Below are 17,968 nucleotides of genomic sequence, written 5' to 3'. Positions count from 1 at the left end.
CATTAATCTTGTGTTGTTGGAGGGTCCCAAGGCGGAAGATGAGGTGTTCCTCCTCCAACTGTCGGGTGATTGGGGTTTGGCAATGGAGGAGGCCCAGCACCTGCATGCCCTTGACGGGGTGGGAGGGGGAGTTCGAGAAATGGGGACATGACCACTGCACCCACAAGGGCCCTCACACACAATGGAACTCAGCAGCTGCCATCTGAGTCACAAGGCTGGGGGCGTGGCCGAAAGGGGCGAGATAGACGCGGAGGCGGGGCCTAGGGTGTGGGCGTGACCCCACTGTGAATGGGCGTGGTCTCGGGTGAGGGGCGGAGCCAGTTCTCAAACACACGTGCGCCTGGTTCGTGCCCCGCCCATCTGACAGTTGCCTTAGAAACCATGGAACGCATACACAGTTTCCCGGGATACGGCAGCATGTTACAGTTTAAAGCTGCTACCTGCAGTGGCTACAGTTGCCATCCAACGGTGTGTTGACTCAAGGCAACCCGAGGAATTTGGAGGCGGGCTACTCAATTCCAAATGTAAAAGTTTACTTTATTTAGATGTAAACAATTCGTTTTATTTAATTTCTCTGGTGTCATGGCAACGACTAAGCCGACTTTCCTGGCGCAGCCCGCGGTGAAGTGCGTGCGGGTTTACCGCAACGGGGACCCCTTTTACGCCGGCCGAAAGTTCGTGATCAACGAGCGCCAGATCTCAACCTTTGAAGCCTTCTTGAAGGAGGTGACCAACGGTTTGGAGGCACCATTCGGGGCCGTCCGCAACATTTATACCCCGCAGCAGGGTCACCGTGTGTACCAGCTGGAGGAATTGGATACCGGCAAGCAATACGTGGCAGGGGGCCAGGAGAGGTTTAAAAAACTCGAGTGAGTGAGCATCAATAATATCTTATTATTAATGCAAATTATATACAGCCATTTAAATATGACTGCAAATTAACAAAATTATAGGTGAAACATATATGTTTAAATAGTTATACATCCATCCATGTAATTATCGTACAGTCTTCGGTGACCGCATAATTTTGAAAATAATTTTTAACAACCTGTTTTGCGTGCAAGCATGAGTTTATTTGGCAAATTTTCAGAAATACACAGTTATTTACAGAACTCCAGGTGCACGCAGAAAAAGACCCGATAAAGTTTATTTTTGTTAAAGTGTAAAATCACATCAAAAACAAAAACACAAAGTGATGAACTTCACTCGTCCGGTCACTGCCTGCACTGTAGCTGGCATCTATTAGAAATGCAGAAAATGTTAAATGTTATTTAAGCATACAAATAGGGAAAGCCCAGTTTTAAGTACTAACTCATTTTTAAAAGCAGTCTACTCTGTCTCAGAGTTGCTGGATTTAAATAACCTGACCAGTTTAAAACGTTAAACGTTTGCTGTGTTGTTTACATTGTTTCAGAGCAAAATGAATTTTGAATATTCAGAAACTACATTGTTATAAAGAACTTTTCATATTTTTTCCCATGAGTACAATGTGTACATTCATTAATATTTAATGAAGACACCATTGTTACAAAGTTACACTTGTTCTGAGTTCGTAACATGCATTCTTTTCCGATTTTAGTCTACCGTATCCCGCTTTGACAGATGTGAAGATAATATACGTGGGTATATCAAAATCAATGTTTTCACTCCACGGAATGCTACAGAAAGGCAAATCCCCAGCATCTATTAACGTATATTATGAATAAATTATTCATTGCTATGATATTTAATAAACCTCACTGCCAAGAAAAGTTTATATTCCCTTAACTGTAAAATGAATGAAAAGTTTTATGTTTCGGTATATTTTTCCCCACAAAAAATCTGGCGAAATCGACCTGTTAATGGAATGATGATAAATATAATTATTGTCTGTCCTTTGTATTTCAAAATTAATTAATTTTGATACATTTTCTTTTCCTGGAAATATTTCAAATGAAACATCCTAAAATATTTTTTTCTTCAGAAATATTTGAGGCTTAGAACCAGTTCTTTATTGATCGGTTATATGGCGTTGATGTAAATTGGTTTTAGTTTTGTATCAATGTAAGCTGTGTAGTGTAATTTGGATGTGAACCAATTGTAGGTGCATTTGTAATCTTTCTGTCTCAAATATGGTGCAACAGATGAGAAGCATTTTTGTCTTTGAAATTTTATAGAATTAATGTTTAACCTTAATGTAAATTAACGTTAATGTAACCTTAATGCACTGACTGCATTCCATTAAGTTGCACTTGGATACCATTGTGTGCAAATTGGTTTATATTAGGATACTAAGATATGCATGCATGCTTTCTTTGGCTGGCAAGTAAGGTAAAACTGTAGTCGAGCTATGATCAGAGTAGTACCTGCAGTATGGCAAAGCATTTGGAAGGATCAAAGTAATAGGGAACAAGAGAAAAAAAACTCCTGCCCAGTGCACTTTTTGAAGACTAATCACTTTAACTTCTGTACTACCCTACCCACCCCTGCCCTCTTGCTTTTGGTAAATTGAACAACAATCATTCCCTTTTAATATTTCCCTCTGGAAAGCCCTTCTAACTCATAGGAAAGACCCTGTCTTTTCCTTGTTTTATTTTGATAGAATGTTTAACGTCACAGCTTTGAAACTCAGTTTATCAGTTCCAATCCTTTAGTTCTTAAGAGTACTGCTGGACTCCAAATGTTAAGTGATTTCACTGTCCACAGATGCTCCCACACTTGCTGCGTTTTACCAACACTTCCTGTTTCTTTTGCCATACATTTGCTGTTATTTGAATCTCTCAGCTTGGTGATACAGTCTAACAAACCAATGTTAGCCTCTCCCCTACTGCTCTGGTGTCTAAACTTCTTTTCCAATGCCTCAAAGTGTTCCACTTCTCTCGACAATCCCTGCCGTCCTGCGAGCCACATCCAGAGGTTCTTTTATAGCTTTCCTCCTGTACAGTGTGAGACCTAGCCCTTCTCATCTATTTTAAAAATATATTTTTATTGAAAAAAAATATTTTTTTGGATATTACAACAAATACAAAATTCAAAACAATACAAAGAAACCAGCTAATTACATAAATAATAACAATAACTAATAACTAATGAATAAATCATGCTAGTATTAGTAATAATAATATAGCTCAATGAAACAAAGCAATAGCCCTCAACCATTGAGACCGTAAATTTATACATATTCATGTGTTTGTAGTTCCTCTCCTCTGGATATCAGACTCCTTAAACAGAATCTCTGTGGCTATATAAAGGTCCTTATGAGTATGGCAGATAAATCTGTATCCAAGTAGTTGAAAAAGGGCCACCATGTCTTGTAAAAATTCTCAGTTTTACGGTGCACCATATCTGTAAGAAAGTCCAGAGGCATGTGTTCCATGACTAGCTTATGCCAGCCCGACAATCCTGGGGGGGGGGGGGGGGGGGGGTTCAGAAACCCACGCTAACAGAATGTTCTTTATTGTACAAAAATGTGAGGATACTGAAACACTTTTCTTGTGTGTGTCCGTCTAATGGAAGTGGATTAACAAGGCCAAGAAGAGGAGATACTGGGTCCAACTCCGTCTCTGACCCAAGACCCTCTCTCTTTTGCCACCACAGTGCTCCAGTATGCCGGCAGCCTATGGCAGGACCAGAGACAGTGAGTGAGCATACCTATACTCACTTTGCATTTAGGACACATTTGAGATACTCCCACTTTAAATTTTGAAAGGCAGTCTGGAGCTAAGACCCTTTGTAGAATTTTCAATCGCAAGGCATGTGTCCTGTTGCAAATTGAGATCCTTGTTGCATTTTCCCAGATATCCTCCCATACTTCAGAAGAGATCTCAACATTTAGCTCCCTCTCCCACACCTTACACAGCCTCTCACACTCGTCTGAGGGACCCTCTCCCAATAGGTGATAGGGATTGCTGACAGAAAGTGTGCTCTCAGCGCTCAGCTCCCTCTTCTCCATGTCAGATCTATAAGAATCAGTTAGAAGTGTGGTCTTTTTTTTTGACTGAAATTTCTAATTTGAAAAAAATAGAAGAAGTGCCTACTGGGCAGCTTGTATTTCTAAGCCAACTGTTCAAAAGACATCAATATATCCCCCTCAAGTAAGTCACCCAGGCAAGACTCACTCCTAGCTGCCCATAGTTTAAACCCGAATCCATCATCCCTTGCTGAAAACCCGGCATACCAATTATGGGTGTAAAAAATAATGATGTTTGGCAATATTGCCCTTACTCTGATGCATTGCCCTCAATGCTTTAACAGTATTACTAACTATTGGGCTATGGCAATATTCCTTGACTGTTCTCATTTTGTCCAAGAACAGCAAGCTCATAAGGGGGCATCTTGCTTCAGATGCTTCAATGTCTAACCATAGTGAGTGAGGGTCCGGCCAGGCTCAGTCATTCACGTAAGATAAAAATGAGCTTAACTGATAGTTTTTGAGATCTGGGAGGTCCACACCTGCAGTCTGTGGGGTAACTGCAGTTTAGTTAGTTTAATAAGGGTTCACTTGTGATACCAGATAAAGGAACTGAACCAGTCATTCAGCCTTCTAAATGTTTGCTTAGTAGAAAGAAGAGGAAACATTCACGTAGGATATAGCAGGCTGGGAAGAATGTTCATTTTAATGAGGGCTATCTTATCTAGTCAAGAGATTGGATGCACCTCCCATCTTTTGAAGGTCTTGTTTGATTCTGTCAAATAAGTGGTCAAAATTGGTTTTAAATAGCCTTTTTAAAGGCTGGAGTAATGAGTATCCCTAAGTAGAGAAAGCCCTTCTGTAACCATTTAAAGGGAAATAGAGATTCGTCCTCTGGACCAGGCATTTTCGGGAGACGACCCATGGGCAAGGCCTCTGATTTTGCAACGTTGATCTTGTAACCTGAAAAGCCACCAAACGAATTAATGTATTGTATCAGATGAAGCACCAAAACTGTTGGGTTTGATAAAAAGACAAGAATGTCATCTGCATACAATGCAATCTTTTGTGACTTCGTCCCCACTTCTGGAGCAGATTTATTGGGATTGTAACATATTGCCTCCGCCAATGGTTCAATCAGCAGTGGTGATAGAGGACAGTCCTGTCGACTGCCTCTAAGAATATTGAAATTGCTTGATCGCACACCATTAGTGAGAACCACGGCAAGAGGGTCACTATACAAAACCGTTACCCATCTGATAAAGACCTAGCCCAAGCCAAACTGCTTTAAAGTATAAAAAAGATATGGCCACTCGACCTGGTCAAATACCTTCTCTGCATCTAGAGAGATCACTAATCCCTGTACTGATCGTTGTTGACATACTTGAATTATATTAAGTAACCTCCTGACATTATTTGATGATCTGCAACCTTTTATAAAACCCATTTGAGGCAGCCGGCCGTGGAGGTGATCGTTAGGGCCGACTGCCTGCCCCTCTTCCGCAGTTACGTTAGAGCCCGGGTGTCTCTGGAGAAGGAGCACGCGGTGTCCACCAACACCCTGGAGTTGTTCAGGGAGAGGTGGGCACCACAGGGAGTGGAGTGAATTATTTCCCCCTCCAACTCTATTTTGATTTGATCCCTGCCCTCCCCTTCACTGTTTGATCACACAGCATTGCCCTTTGATGTGAAGGGCACTGCTGGTCACTGGCCACTCAGTGTTTCCTTTCTTCCTGGTGGTGGAAACTGAATAAAGATTTGTTCACCTTGTGTCTCTCACTGTGGAAGAAAAAACAACAAAAAGAAACCCGTTTGATCCTCCTTCATCATGGAGGGCAGCATAGTTTCTAATCTTAGTGTAAGGGTCTTGGAATTTTGAAATCAGCATTCAGGAGTGAGATGGGCCTATAGGAAGCACAGTCCTCCGGGGCATTCCCTCTTTTAAGGGTAAAAGAGATTAGATTAGATTAGATTCCCTACAGTGAGGATCTTTGCCTCTCAAAGATGGCGGGAGGAGGCCCCGACTCTGTGAGTCATTAAATATACTAAGCATCGGTCCTGACAGGATACTTGTAAATTCCTTATAAAACACATTGGGAAGTCCATCAGGAACCTTTCCATTCTGAAGCTGCCTCACAGCCTCCTGCACCTGTTGAACTGACAATGGGCATTAAGGAGACACCCTTGCTCAGGGGTCACACCTAGGAGATCCAAATTCTTAATAAAAGACTCCATCCTAGCCCATCCATCCTCACAATTTTCAGACAGGTATAATTCGGAGTAAGGTTTCTGAAATGCTGTGTTAATCATTTTAGAATCATGGATTATGTTTCCAGTATCTTCCCTAATGAAGGTAATGGCTTGGGGAGCATTTCTTCTCCTGGCAAGATATGCTAAGTACTTGCCTGGCTTATCCCCATGCTCAAAGAACCTTTGTTTGGAAATGTAAGCTCCCTCTTAGCTGTCTATGTGAGCATGGAGTTCAGTGTGCACTAAAGTACTGTGATCCTCCACAGTTTAGCCAACGAGGACCAATGAAAGTTTGTCTTTTCAGCTGCCTTCAGACGAGTTTCAAGCAAGCATTATTGATCACCCCTCTTGATTTTTCTAACTGGCTGAATAGGAAATAACTAACTCCCTAGCATAGGCTTTAGCAGCTTTCCAGAGAATGACTGGATTAATGGCCAAGCCTGAATTAATGTTTTAAAAAATCCCCTGAATTCATTAGAAAAGAATTCAGTAAACTTGCTATCCTTAGGATGGAGGGATCCAGCTGCCAGTGCCTACCATAGTATTGTTACTCTTGACCATTAGATACAGTGGAGCCTGATCACACATAGTGATATTGCCAATTGTACATGACACCACCGAGCCCAAATGCACTGCGAAAGTCCAAAAGAAATCAATCCTGTTATGACATTTGTGCGGATTCGAGAAAAATGTAAAATCCCTGCTGGTAGGGTGAAGGTGCCTCCAAACATCTACCAATCCTAGTTCAACATGCAAATCCCTTAATTGCTTAGATCGTGAAGAAGATGTTGGGGGGTCTTTGAGCAATCTGTCTACCGTAGGGTCTATTAGACAATTAAAATCCCCTCTCTGATAATATGATGAGATGGGAGGTTAACCAATTTAGAAAGTGCTTCTATCAAGAACTTGGGGGGGGCGGGTAGGCCGGGGACAATAAACATTTAAGATCCTGTATTCTTCCCCATTTATCAAAGCTTTAAGGATTACCAATCTCCCGTGTGTGTCTTTAATACATTCTAACAACTTAAATGGGAGATTCTTCCCAACAAGTATGGCCACTCCCCTACCCCTAGTGTTGAAGGATCAGAAATAAACTCGGTTGTTGGGGTTTCAGATGCTCAGCATCATCTAGGTGTGTTTCTGGCAATAAGGCAATATCCACTCTCTCCCTTCTTCCTCTTGACTGGTGAGTGACTCCCCTTTAATGTTCCAGGTACACCACTTGAACACATTTTTTGCCATAATCTTCTATAGCATCATTTAGACTCCAGAGAGGAAGAACTCGAACTGTGAATCGCTGAGCTTCAGTACATGAAAGTCCACAAAATACAAAAACTATATAAACTAAAACAGCTACAATCAACAAACCTACAAAAGTTGCAAAAACTATGTACACCAAAAACAGAAAAGAAAAAAAGCACCAAAGGCATTGATTAGAGGAATTTACCTCCCCCCCCCCCCCCCCCCATTCAATAGGGACACTCCCAAAACACGACTAACCATCCCAACCACCCTCTTAACTCCTACTAGCTAGGGTTGTGCTACAAACACAGGCAACACAGGATAAAGTAGCAAAAAAAAGGTAAGAAAAAACAAGATTAGTAAAATACACAAGTAAGTTAAAAGCAAATATGTCATCAATCCCTTGGTAAAATGTAACTTAGAAATTAAAGGTAAATACTCCATCTGTCCCAAGCATAATTTAACACAACTTATTACCAACAAAAGGAGACTCTACAAGGTCCTCTGTACAGAAGGACAAACCTGAACAATTGTTCTGTGCCTATTCAAACGTTCGGCTTAAGTCTGCATGTTCACAAAGTTCCTCGCTTTCTGTAGTGAGTCAAATAAATGTACAGATCCATTATAATTAATCTGAAACACCCCTGGATTCTTAGAGAGTATGGAATCCCAAGCTCTCTCAATCCCTTCTTGATGCCATCATAGGACCTCCTTTTCCGGATCACTGCCACTGAAAGGTCTTGGAAAATACGACCCTGGAAACCTTGGACATCAACAACTGCGGATCCTTCCCTTGAGCTCTAGAGCTTCCATGACTCTCTGTTTGTCTTTCTAATGATGGAACCATATCAGGACTGGGCGAAGGTGCTGGTCCATTCTAGCCTCCATGCTGTAACCCAGTGGACTCTGTCAGTCTTTATCCTTCCCTTTTCAGCCTCCAAACTAAGGAATTCCGGGAACCAATTCTCAAAGAATTCCACTGGCCACTCACCTTCTGCCCCCTCTGGCATGCCAACAACACAAAGAATGTTTCTTCTGCTCCTGTTCTCAAGGTCATCCACCAGATCCAGCAAACCAGGGACCTGTGTTTCCAGGGCATCAATCCGACTCTTGGATGAAGCAGCCTCTGCTTCACTGCTGTGACCTGACGTTTGAGCTCATCAGTCCTTTTCCCCAGGTCTTCCAGCTGCTGTTCATGTGTTTGCAGTGTAACAGAGACTGGGGGCAGCTTTTCCGCAATTTTTTTTCTTCATTCTGCTTCCCCAGCACCTTGCAAGATTTGGTGAGCTCCTCAAGCAAGGCCAGGTGTGTAAGCAAGCCGTCCACCTCATTGAATTGAGCCCCAGCCCTGGCACTGGGCAAACTCCCTCCTTTCTTCTGCATTCTCTGTAGCAAAAACAAAAGTGAGCAAAAATTTCAGGTTCTGTAGCTCTTTTACTCTTTTACTCTTTTGCTCACAGTAAAGTGGATGGGATGGGTTCTAGCTCTGTCCTGCTAATGTTGTGGCGTGGACCCCAGCAATGCGAACCCCCCTAGGTCACCACCATCTTGGATCCCATAATTTGAATTGTTATCTGATATGGTAATTATTCAAATACTAAGCTTCCACTTTGCTGTTCTGTTGACTTTGGTTTGCTCAGGACAAAATTAACTTTGAATTCCTAAGATGAAACTACTCTGATGTTTATCGTTATTGGTTACTGATTTACATTTTAATTTTTCTGCATGGTAGAACATTTTTGAAAGATGAAAATTCTTCATTCTACTTGTTCATGTTACATTAAGGAAATGTAATAATGTTGGCAGTGTGGTTAACTCTGTCTTTGACCTAATTTCATGGCAAAGAATAATCACACATTATGATCATTCCTCAATAAAAATCAAGAGGCATCAATGTGTGTTTTTTGGCTTTCTACAAAGTGAAAACCTCAATGTTGGGAAATTTGAAAGGATTTAGGAAAGATTTACAAGGATTTTGCCAGGGTTGGAGAATTTGAGCTATCGGGAGAGGCTGAACAGGCTGGTACTGTTTTCCCTGGAGCGTCGGAGGCTGAGGGGTGACCTTATAGAGGTTTATAAAATCATGAGAGGCATGGATAGGATAAGTAGACAAAGTCTTTTCCCTGGGGTGGGTGAGTCCAGAACTAGAGGGCATAGGTTTAGGCTGAGAGAGGAAAGAGATAAAAGAGACCTAAGGGGTAATGTTTTCATGCAGAGGGTGGAACGTGTATGGAATGAGCTGCCAGAGGATGTAGTGGAGGCTGGTACGATTGCAACATTTAAGAGGCATTTGATGGGTATATAAATAGGAAGGGTTGGAGGGATATGGGCCAGGTGCTGGCAGGTGGGACTAGATTGGGTTGGGAGGACTAGTTGGCATGGAAGGTTTGGACCGAAGGGTCTGTTTCTGTGCTGTACATCTCTGACTCTGTCTGTGCAAAGTCTTCCCACATGTTGCAAAGCAGGATTGAATATATAGACCTGTACAAGATTGACATATTCACAAGTTTCCCCTTAACGTTGCCATACGTGGCCAGTTTATAACAGTTGTCTTGATTTGAGATGTGATCATTTCTGACAATGTCTTCTATTCCTGACCACACATATTTTTCATTTTCTTTTCATCCTCATTTATTTCCACATCTGCTGCCAAGTCATTTACATTTGCACTTTCAAACTGCTAATTGCTTTGAGAACCAATGCAAGGATCCTCTTGACGTCTCCCTCGTTCTGTTCAAGATTGTTTAGTGGCCCCTGCTGTTTGCCATCACCTCCCGCACCACTCACCCCATCCTTCTTCAAGTTAAAATTCCATTCTTTGTGTTCAAATCTGTTTTTATCATGTCTGTCCTGCAATTTAGCAACTCCCAGATTTCTCTTTCTCTAATTATTTCTGCTCCCTGAACCTCACTATTGTTGACTGTGCCTTCTTCCTCCTTAATCCCAGACTTTGGAATTCTCCTAAGGCTCTCCTTAAAAGGACACCACCATTATGTCCACCTGTCCTAAATGCCTCCTCCTTTGGCTAGGAATCCATTTTTAAGATATTGCCTCTGTCTCTGTGAAATATCTGTCTATGGTAAAGGTACAATTATAAATGCAAAGGTTCATTAAGGCTCTTTTTCACTCTTTGGCTTTTTATTTTTTTCTGCTTTCTTGATTTCTTATCAGTCATCTTATGGTCTAGAGTGGCAAGAATTACAAACTTGAAACAAATGTTTACAAAGATCATACGAGGCTGTTTTTTGAATTTTAAAATTAATCTTGGTCAAGGAACTGAAGATAGTCAAGTAATTACATATTTTCTCTTCAGCTATATTCAGATAGGAATAAAGAAAAAAAAGCCGTTACCAAAGGATGTCCAGGTATGTCCTAAAAATATATTGCAGTTTACTTTTGATGCATTTCACTTGTCACTGTTAATTTTAAACTTAGCGTTAAATACATATTGTTGAATTCAATTTTTTTTAAAAGTCAATATTTGCTCTAAAGCATATGGTTAATTTCTGTGAATAAAACGCTTTTGTTCTTTGTAAATCTCTCTCTTTTATCATTATTTAATGACTCCTGCAGATAATTTACAAAGAATTGGGATCAAAGTTTGGGAGAAGATTTGTAGCTCGGGTGCTCGTTGTTGTGGTTCTGTTTGCCGAGCTGGGAATTTGTCTTGCAAACGTTTTGTCCCCTGTCTAGGTGACATCCTCAGTGCTTGGGAGCCTCCTGTGAAGCGCTTCTGTGCTGTTTCCCCGGCATTTATAGTGGCCTGTCTCTGCTGCTTCCGGTTGTCAGTTCGAGCTGTCGGCTGTAGTGGCCGGTATATTGGGTCCAGGTCGATCTGTTTGTTGCTAGAGTCTGTGGATGAGTGCCATGCCTCTAGGAATTCCCTGGCTGTTCTCTGTTTGGCTTGCCCTATAATGGTAGTGTTGTCCCAGTCGAATTCATGTTGCTTGTCATCTGTGAGTGTGGCTACTAAGGATAGCTGGTCGTGTCGTTTCGTGGCTAGTTGGTGTTCATGTACACGGATCGTTAACTGTCTTCCTGTTTGTCCGATGTAGTGTTTTGTGCAGTCCTTGCATGGGATTTTGTACACTACATTAGTTTTGCTCATGTTGCTCACGAAGTTGCATCAAGACACTATTCAAAAGGGCCACAACACACTGCAGCACACCAGAACTGCAAAAAGAGGAAGAGGAACACCTATACAAGGTATTCGCCAAAAACGGATACCCTCGCAATTTCATCAACAGATGCCTAAGGGAGAGACAACGGAACAAGGACATGCCGCAACCCAAAGGACTAGCCACACTACCATACATCAGGAGCATTTCTGAACTGACAGCCCGACTACTGCGACCACTAGGACTCATAACAGCACATAAACCAACAGCCACGCTCAGACAACAACTCACCAGAACGAAGGACCCGATACCCAACATGAGCAAAACCAATGTAGTGTACAAAATCCCATGCAAGGACTGCACAAAACACTACATAGGACAAACAGGAAGACAGCTAACGATCCGTATACACGAACACCAACTAACCACGAAACGACACGACCAGCTATCCTTAGTAGCCACACTCACAGATGACAAGCAACATGAATTCGACTGGGACAACACTACCATTATAGGGCAAGCCAAACAGAGAACAGCCAGGGAATTCCCAGAGGCATGGCACTCATCCACAGACTCTATCAACAAACACATTGACCTGGACCCAATATACCGGCCACTACAGCGGACAGCTCGAACTGTCAACCGGAAGCGGCAGAGACAGGCCACTATAAATGCCGGAAGAAACAGCACAGAAGCGCTTCACAGGAGGCTCCCAAGCACTGAGGATGTCACGTAGACAGGGGATGAAACATTTGCAAGACAAATTCCCAGCTTGGCGAACAGAATCACAACAAAGAATTGGGATCAAAACAATTATCTACATTACAAACGCTAATGAACTGTTGTTTCAGGGACATCAGTCTATCTTGCTACAGATGACAATGTCTGCAATCTGTGGTGTGGTTGTAAACTGCTATTGAATAAAGTTAAAAATTACACAACACCAGGTTATAGTCCAACAGGTTTAATTGGAAGCACACTAGCTTTCAGAGCACCGCTCCTTCATCAGGTGATAGTGGAGGACACAATCCTAACACACAGAATTTATAGCAAAAATTTACAGTGTGATGTAACTGAAATTATACATTGAAAAATACCTTGATTGTCTGTTGAGTCTTTCATCTGTTCAAATACCATGATAGTTTCATGATTTGCTCCAATTAAATCTGTTGGACTATAACCTGGTGTTGTGATTTTTAACATGATAGTTTCACTTCTTTCATGTGTAAATCACAAAACCTTTTTTTAAAAGTTGCATTCTCAGGTTAGCTGTAACAATGGCTGTTAGCTAGACAATATGTTGAAGGTGTTAGCCCCCGTGTTCTCTGTCGATGCCATGATGTTTAGTTTGATTCTAATCTAAAATGTGATTCATGCAGTTTTTGAGCAAAATACAATGTAACTCTACAAGTACAAATTCACCGTACAAAATATATGTGTGTGTGTGTGTGTGTGTGTGTGTGTGTGTGTGTGTCTTAAGTCTGTGCGGGGGTGCATGTGTAAATGTGGGAGTGTGTGCGTGTCTGGGGTGGGAGTTGAGTGTCTGTGAGAGAGAATGTATATGTGTGTGCATGAGTGTAGAGTGGTCTAAGTCTCTGAGAGTGTGCCTGTGTGAGTTTTGGAGTGTGTGTGTCTGTAAGAGTGTGTGTGAGTGTCTGTGTGTGTGTCTGTGTATATGTGTGTCCGTGTGTATGTGTGTGTGTAGGAGTGTCTGTGTGTGTGTGTGTAGTGCAATGGTGGTCACCTGTAATGTGACATGAACCCAAGGTCCTGGTTGAGGCCCTCCCTATGGGTACCAAACTCAGCTATCGGTCTCTGCTCGGCCACTTTTCACTGCTGCCTGTCCCGAAGTCTGCCTTGGAGGATGGTCACCCGAAGATCCGAGGTAGAATGTCCTGGACCACTGAAGTGTTCCCCAACTGGGAGGGAACCCTCCTGTCTATTGATTGTTGTGCGGTGCCAATTCATCCGTTGTTGTAGCCTTTGCTCGGTTTCTCCAATGTACCATGCCTCAGGGCATCCTTACCTGCAATGTATAAGATAGACAACGTTGGCGGAGTCACATGATTGCCTGCCATGTACAAGGTGAGAGGTGTCCCCACATGTAATGGTGGTTAATATGTCCACACTCTGACACGTCTTGCAGCGCCTACCGTGACAGGGTTGTATGGAGTTGTCCTGAGAGCCGGCAGCTTGCTACGAACAATGATCTGTTTGAGGTTTGGCGGTTGTTTAAAGGCAAGTAGTGGAGGTGTGGGGAAGGTCTTGGTGAGGTGCTCATTCTCATTGATAATGTGTTGCAGGTCACAAAGAACATGGCGTAGTTTTTCAGCTCCTGGGAAGTACTTAACAACGAAGGGTACCTGGTTGGTTGCTGCGCGTGCCTATCCTCTGAAGAAGTCATTACAGTTCCTTGCTGTGGCACGTCGGAACACCATTACAGACACATACACTCCCACACTCACACAGGCATCCTCTCAGAGACTTAGACCACTCTACACTCATGCACACACATATACATTCTCTCTCACAAACACTCACAACCCTCCCACCCCAGACACGCACACACACTCCCACACTCACACATGCACCCCTTCACAGACTTAAGACACTTTTACACTCACTACACACGCACACACATACACTCTCTCTCACACTCACAATCCCCAACCCAGACAGACACATACACAGAGACAGACAAAGACCTACATTCACACACATATATTTTGTGGGGTGAATTTGTACTTTCAGAGTTACATTGTACTTTGCTCAAAAACTGCATGAATTCCTGTAAAACTCTGTTATCTCACTTTTTAAATTAGAATCAAACTAAACATCATGGCATAGACAGAGAACACAGGGGGCTAACACCTTCAACATATTGTCTAGCTATCAGCCATTGTTACAGCTAAGCTGAGAATGCAACTTTTAAAAAAATTGGTTTTGTGATTTACACATGAAAGAAGTGAAACTATCATGGTATTTGAACAGATGAAAGACTCAACAGACAATCAAGGTATTTTTCAATGTATAATTTCAGTTACATCACACTGTAAATCTTTGCTATAAATTCTGTGTGTTAGGATTGAGCCCTCCACTATCACCTGATGAAGGAGCGGCGCTCCGAAAGCTAGTGTGCTTCCAATTAAACCTGTTGGACTATAACCTGGTGTTGTGATTTTTAACTTTGTACATCCCAGTCCAACACCAGCAGCTTCAAATCATGCTATTGAATAGCAATTATAAAATTGCAGGTTGTGTGTTGTAGTGGCTATACACTGTAGGTCATAGGCTGGAGGTTTGACAGAGTGTGACAGCAAATTGGGACTCTTGCAAAATCTGCTGTAAAATCTCTCTTGTGGAATGACTGTAATTACCTGGAGTTATATATGCAAAATAAAACTATTGAACACAAGAAACATTTAGGCAAAAGCAAAAAATCGACAGCAATTTGTCAGCAACTAAGGAAAAAGACGAGTGAATACATGAAGTAATGACTTTTTGAGATCTGAAACTTAATAAGAACATGATAAAGTTTATCTACTTGGCACAAAAGCCTATTTACAATGTAGTCTAGTTTTATCTCCCCTGGCCAAAGATGTAACCTTAAGAAACATTGAGTTTTATTTAACATTGAATAAAGTCAGAAAAAACTAATTCATCTTAGGTGTGGAAAACTGGCAGCGAATTCAATCGAGGAAAGTTATCCAATTAGTCATGGAGTTGTGGCGATATGCAGCACGGTAACATCTGGTGCCATTTGCCAGCATTTGGTCCATATCCCTCTGAACCTTTCCTATTCATATACCCATCCAGATGCTTTTTAAATGTTATAATTGTACTAGTCTTCCTCTAGCAGCTCATTTTATACATGCACGACCCTCTGCGTGAAAAAGTTGCCCCTTAGGTACGTTTTGTATCTTTCCCTTCTCATCGTAAATCTAAGCCCTCTGGTTTTGGACTCCCCCATCCTGGGGAATAGACCTCGTCTATTTAACCTATCCATGCCCCTCATGATTTTATAAACCTCTATAAGTTCACCCCTCAGCCTCCGACACTCCAGGGAAAACAGACCCAGTCTATTCAGCCTATCCGTATAGCTCAAACCCTCCAACCTTGTAAATCTTGTCTGAACCCTTTCAAGTTTCACAACATCCTTCTGATAGCAGGGAGACCAGGATTTCACATAATTCCAATAGTGGCCTAACCAATGTCTTGTATAGTAGCTACATTGTGTTCCAACTCCTCTACTCAATGTGCTGACCAATAAAAGCAAGCACACCAAATGCCTTCTTCACTATCTGATGTACTGTGACATAGCTTTTAAGGAAGCATGAACCTGCATTCCAAAGTCTCTTTATGTGAGATATCAAGAATAGCAAACTCCATTGGTGCATTTGATCAAGATCCTCTTGTACTCTGAAGTAACCTTTGCTGGCTACTACACCTCCAATTTTGGTGTAACCTGCGAACTTACTAACTATACCTCCTATGTTCACTTCCAAATCATTTATATAAATAACAAAAAGCAGTGGACCCAACACCGATCTTCGTGGCACACCACTGGTCACAGGCCGCCAGTCTGAACAATCTTCCACCACCACCCTCTGTCTTCTACCTTCGAGCAAGTTTCTGTATCCAAATAGCTAGTTCTCCTGTATTCCATGTGGCCTAACCTTGCTAACCAATCTACCATGAGGAACCTTGTCAAACACCTTATTGAAGTCCAGATAGATCACATCCACCACCTTGCCCTCATCAATCATCTTTGTTACTACTTTAAAAAGCTCATTCAAATTCATGAGACATAATTTCCCATGCACAAAACCATGTTTACCATTCCTAATCAGTCCTTGCCTTTCCAAAGACATGTAAATCCTGTCCCTCAGAATTCCTCCTAACAATTTGCCCACCACCCATGTCAGGCTCACTGGACTATATTTCCCTGGCTTTTCTTTACCACCTTTCTTAATTACTGGCACCACATTAGCTAACCTCCAGTCTTCTGGCACCTCACCTGTGGCTTCCAATAATGCAAATATCTCTGTAAGGGGCTCAGCCATCACTTCCCTAGCTTCCCACAGAGTTCTGGGGTATACCTGATTACATCCTGGGGAATCATACACCTTTATGCATTTTAAGACTCCAGCACCACCACCTCTGTGATATGGACATTTTTCTAGATGTTGCTGTTTATTTCCCCACTTTCTCTATCTTCCATATCCTTCGCCACAGTAAACACTGATGCAAAATACTTTTTTAATATCTCCCCTATTTCTTGCATCTCCACACATAGGTGGGCCTTGCTGATCTTTAGGGCGCCCTATTCTCTCCCTAGTTACCCTTTTTTCCCGAATGTATTGGTGGAATCCCTTTAGATTCTCCTTAACCCAATTTGCCAAAGCTATCTCCTATCCCATTTTTGCCTTCCTGATTTCCCTCTTAAGTATACTCCTACTGCTTTTATCCTCTTCATGGAAGTCACTCAATTTCTGCTGTCTCTACCTGACATTTGTTTCCTTCTTATTCTTGACCAAAACCTCAATTTCGCTAGTCACCCAGCATTCCCTACATGTACCGGCTTTGCCCTTCACCCTATCAGAAACATGCTGTCTCTGGACTGTCATTATCTCATTTTTGAAGGCTTCCTATTTTCCAGCTGTCCCTGTACTTGTGGACATCCGCCCCCATTCAACCTTTGAAAGTTCTTGCCTAATACCATTAAGATTAGCCTTCCTCCAATTTAGCATTTTAACTTTTAGATTGGGTCCATCCTTTTCCATCACTATTTTAAAACTAACAGGATTATGGTCACTGGCCCCAAAGTGCTCCCCCACGGACACCTCAGTCACCTGCCCTACCTTATTTTCCAAGAGTAGGTAAGCTTTTGTACCTTCTCTAGTAGGTACATCCACATACTGAATCAGAATTTTCTTGTACACACTTAACAAATTTCTGTCCATCCAAGCCCTTGACACGATAACAGTCCCAGTGTGTTTGGTAGGTTAAAATCCCCTACCATAACCATTCTATTATTATTCTTACAGGTAACCAGAAGTATTCCCAGGAGTATCCTCTCTAAGTACAATTTAATGTTATCCCCTTCTGTCTTGCCAAATTCACCCCCCTCCCTTTTCAATCCTTCCTATAGCATCTATGCCCTGGAACATTAAGCTGCCAGTCCTGTCTCTCCTTGAGCAATGTTTCTGTAATTGCAATGATATCCCAGTCCCATGTTCCTAACCACTCCCTGAGTTCATCTGCCTTACCTGTTACGTTTAAATCCAAGAAAAAACAAATTTGAATATTCTCTTAATCGCAAGAGGCTTAGAACTATGGGAATGCAAAATAATTCAGTAAACATACATAATGCAATTTTCAATTTTGAGTACTGGGAGAAACTATACTTTAGGTATTCAGACCCATCTCCTGAAGGGCCATGAAGATGGTGTAGCTCAAATTCATCAGA

The 17,968-nt window shown here is 42.0% G+C and overlaps 1 protein-coding gene across 1 annotated transcript in view; it reads left to right on the top strand.

Annotated features, from left to right (window-relative positions):
• The first annotated feature begins 445 nt into the window (after nucleotides 1–445).
• Nucleotides 446–17,968, top strand: part of LOC140465074 (doublecortin domain-containing protein 2-like) — a 219,123-nt gene continuing 201,600 nt past the window's right edge. The window contains exons 1-2 of the mRNA XM_072560919.1: nucleotides 446–869; nucleotides 10,695–10,746. Coding sequence (XP_072417020.1) covers nucleotides 583–869; nucleotides 10,695–10,746 — 339 coding nt within the window. The 5' untranslated portion in view covers nucleotides 446–582. The remainder of the gene's footprint in view (nucleotides 870–10,694; nucleotides 10,747–17,968) is intronic.

The sequence above is a fragment of the Chiloscyllium punctatum genome, chromosome 41, assembly GCF_047496795.1.
Source record: "Chiloscyllium punctatum isolate Juve2018m chromosome 41, sChiPun1.3, whole genome shotgun sequence".
In the NCBI taxonomy this organism is placed as follows: Eukaryota; Metazoa; Chordata; class Chondrichthyes; order Orectolobiformes; family Hemiscylliidae; genus Chiloscyllium; species Chiloscyllium punctatum.
Note: the sequence above shows the minus strand (reverse complement) of the source record. Positions and strands in the feature narration are given on the sequence as shown.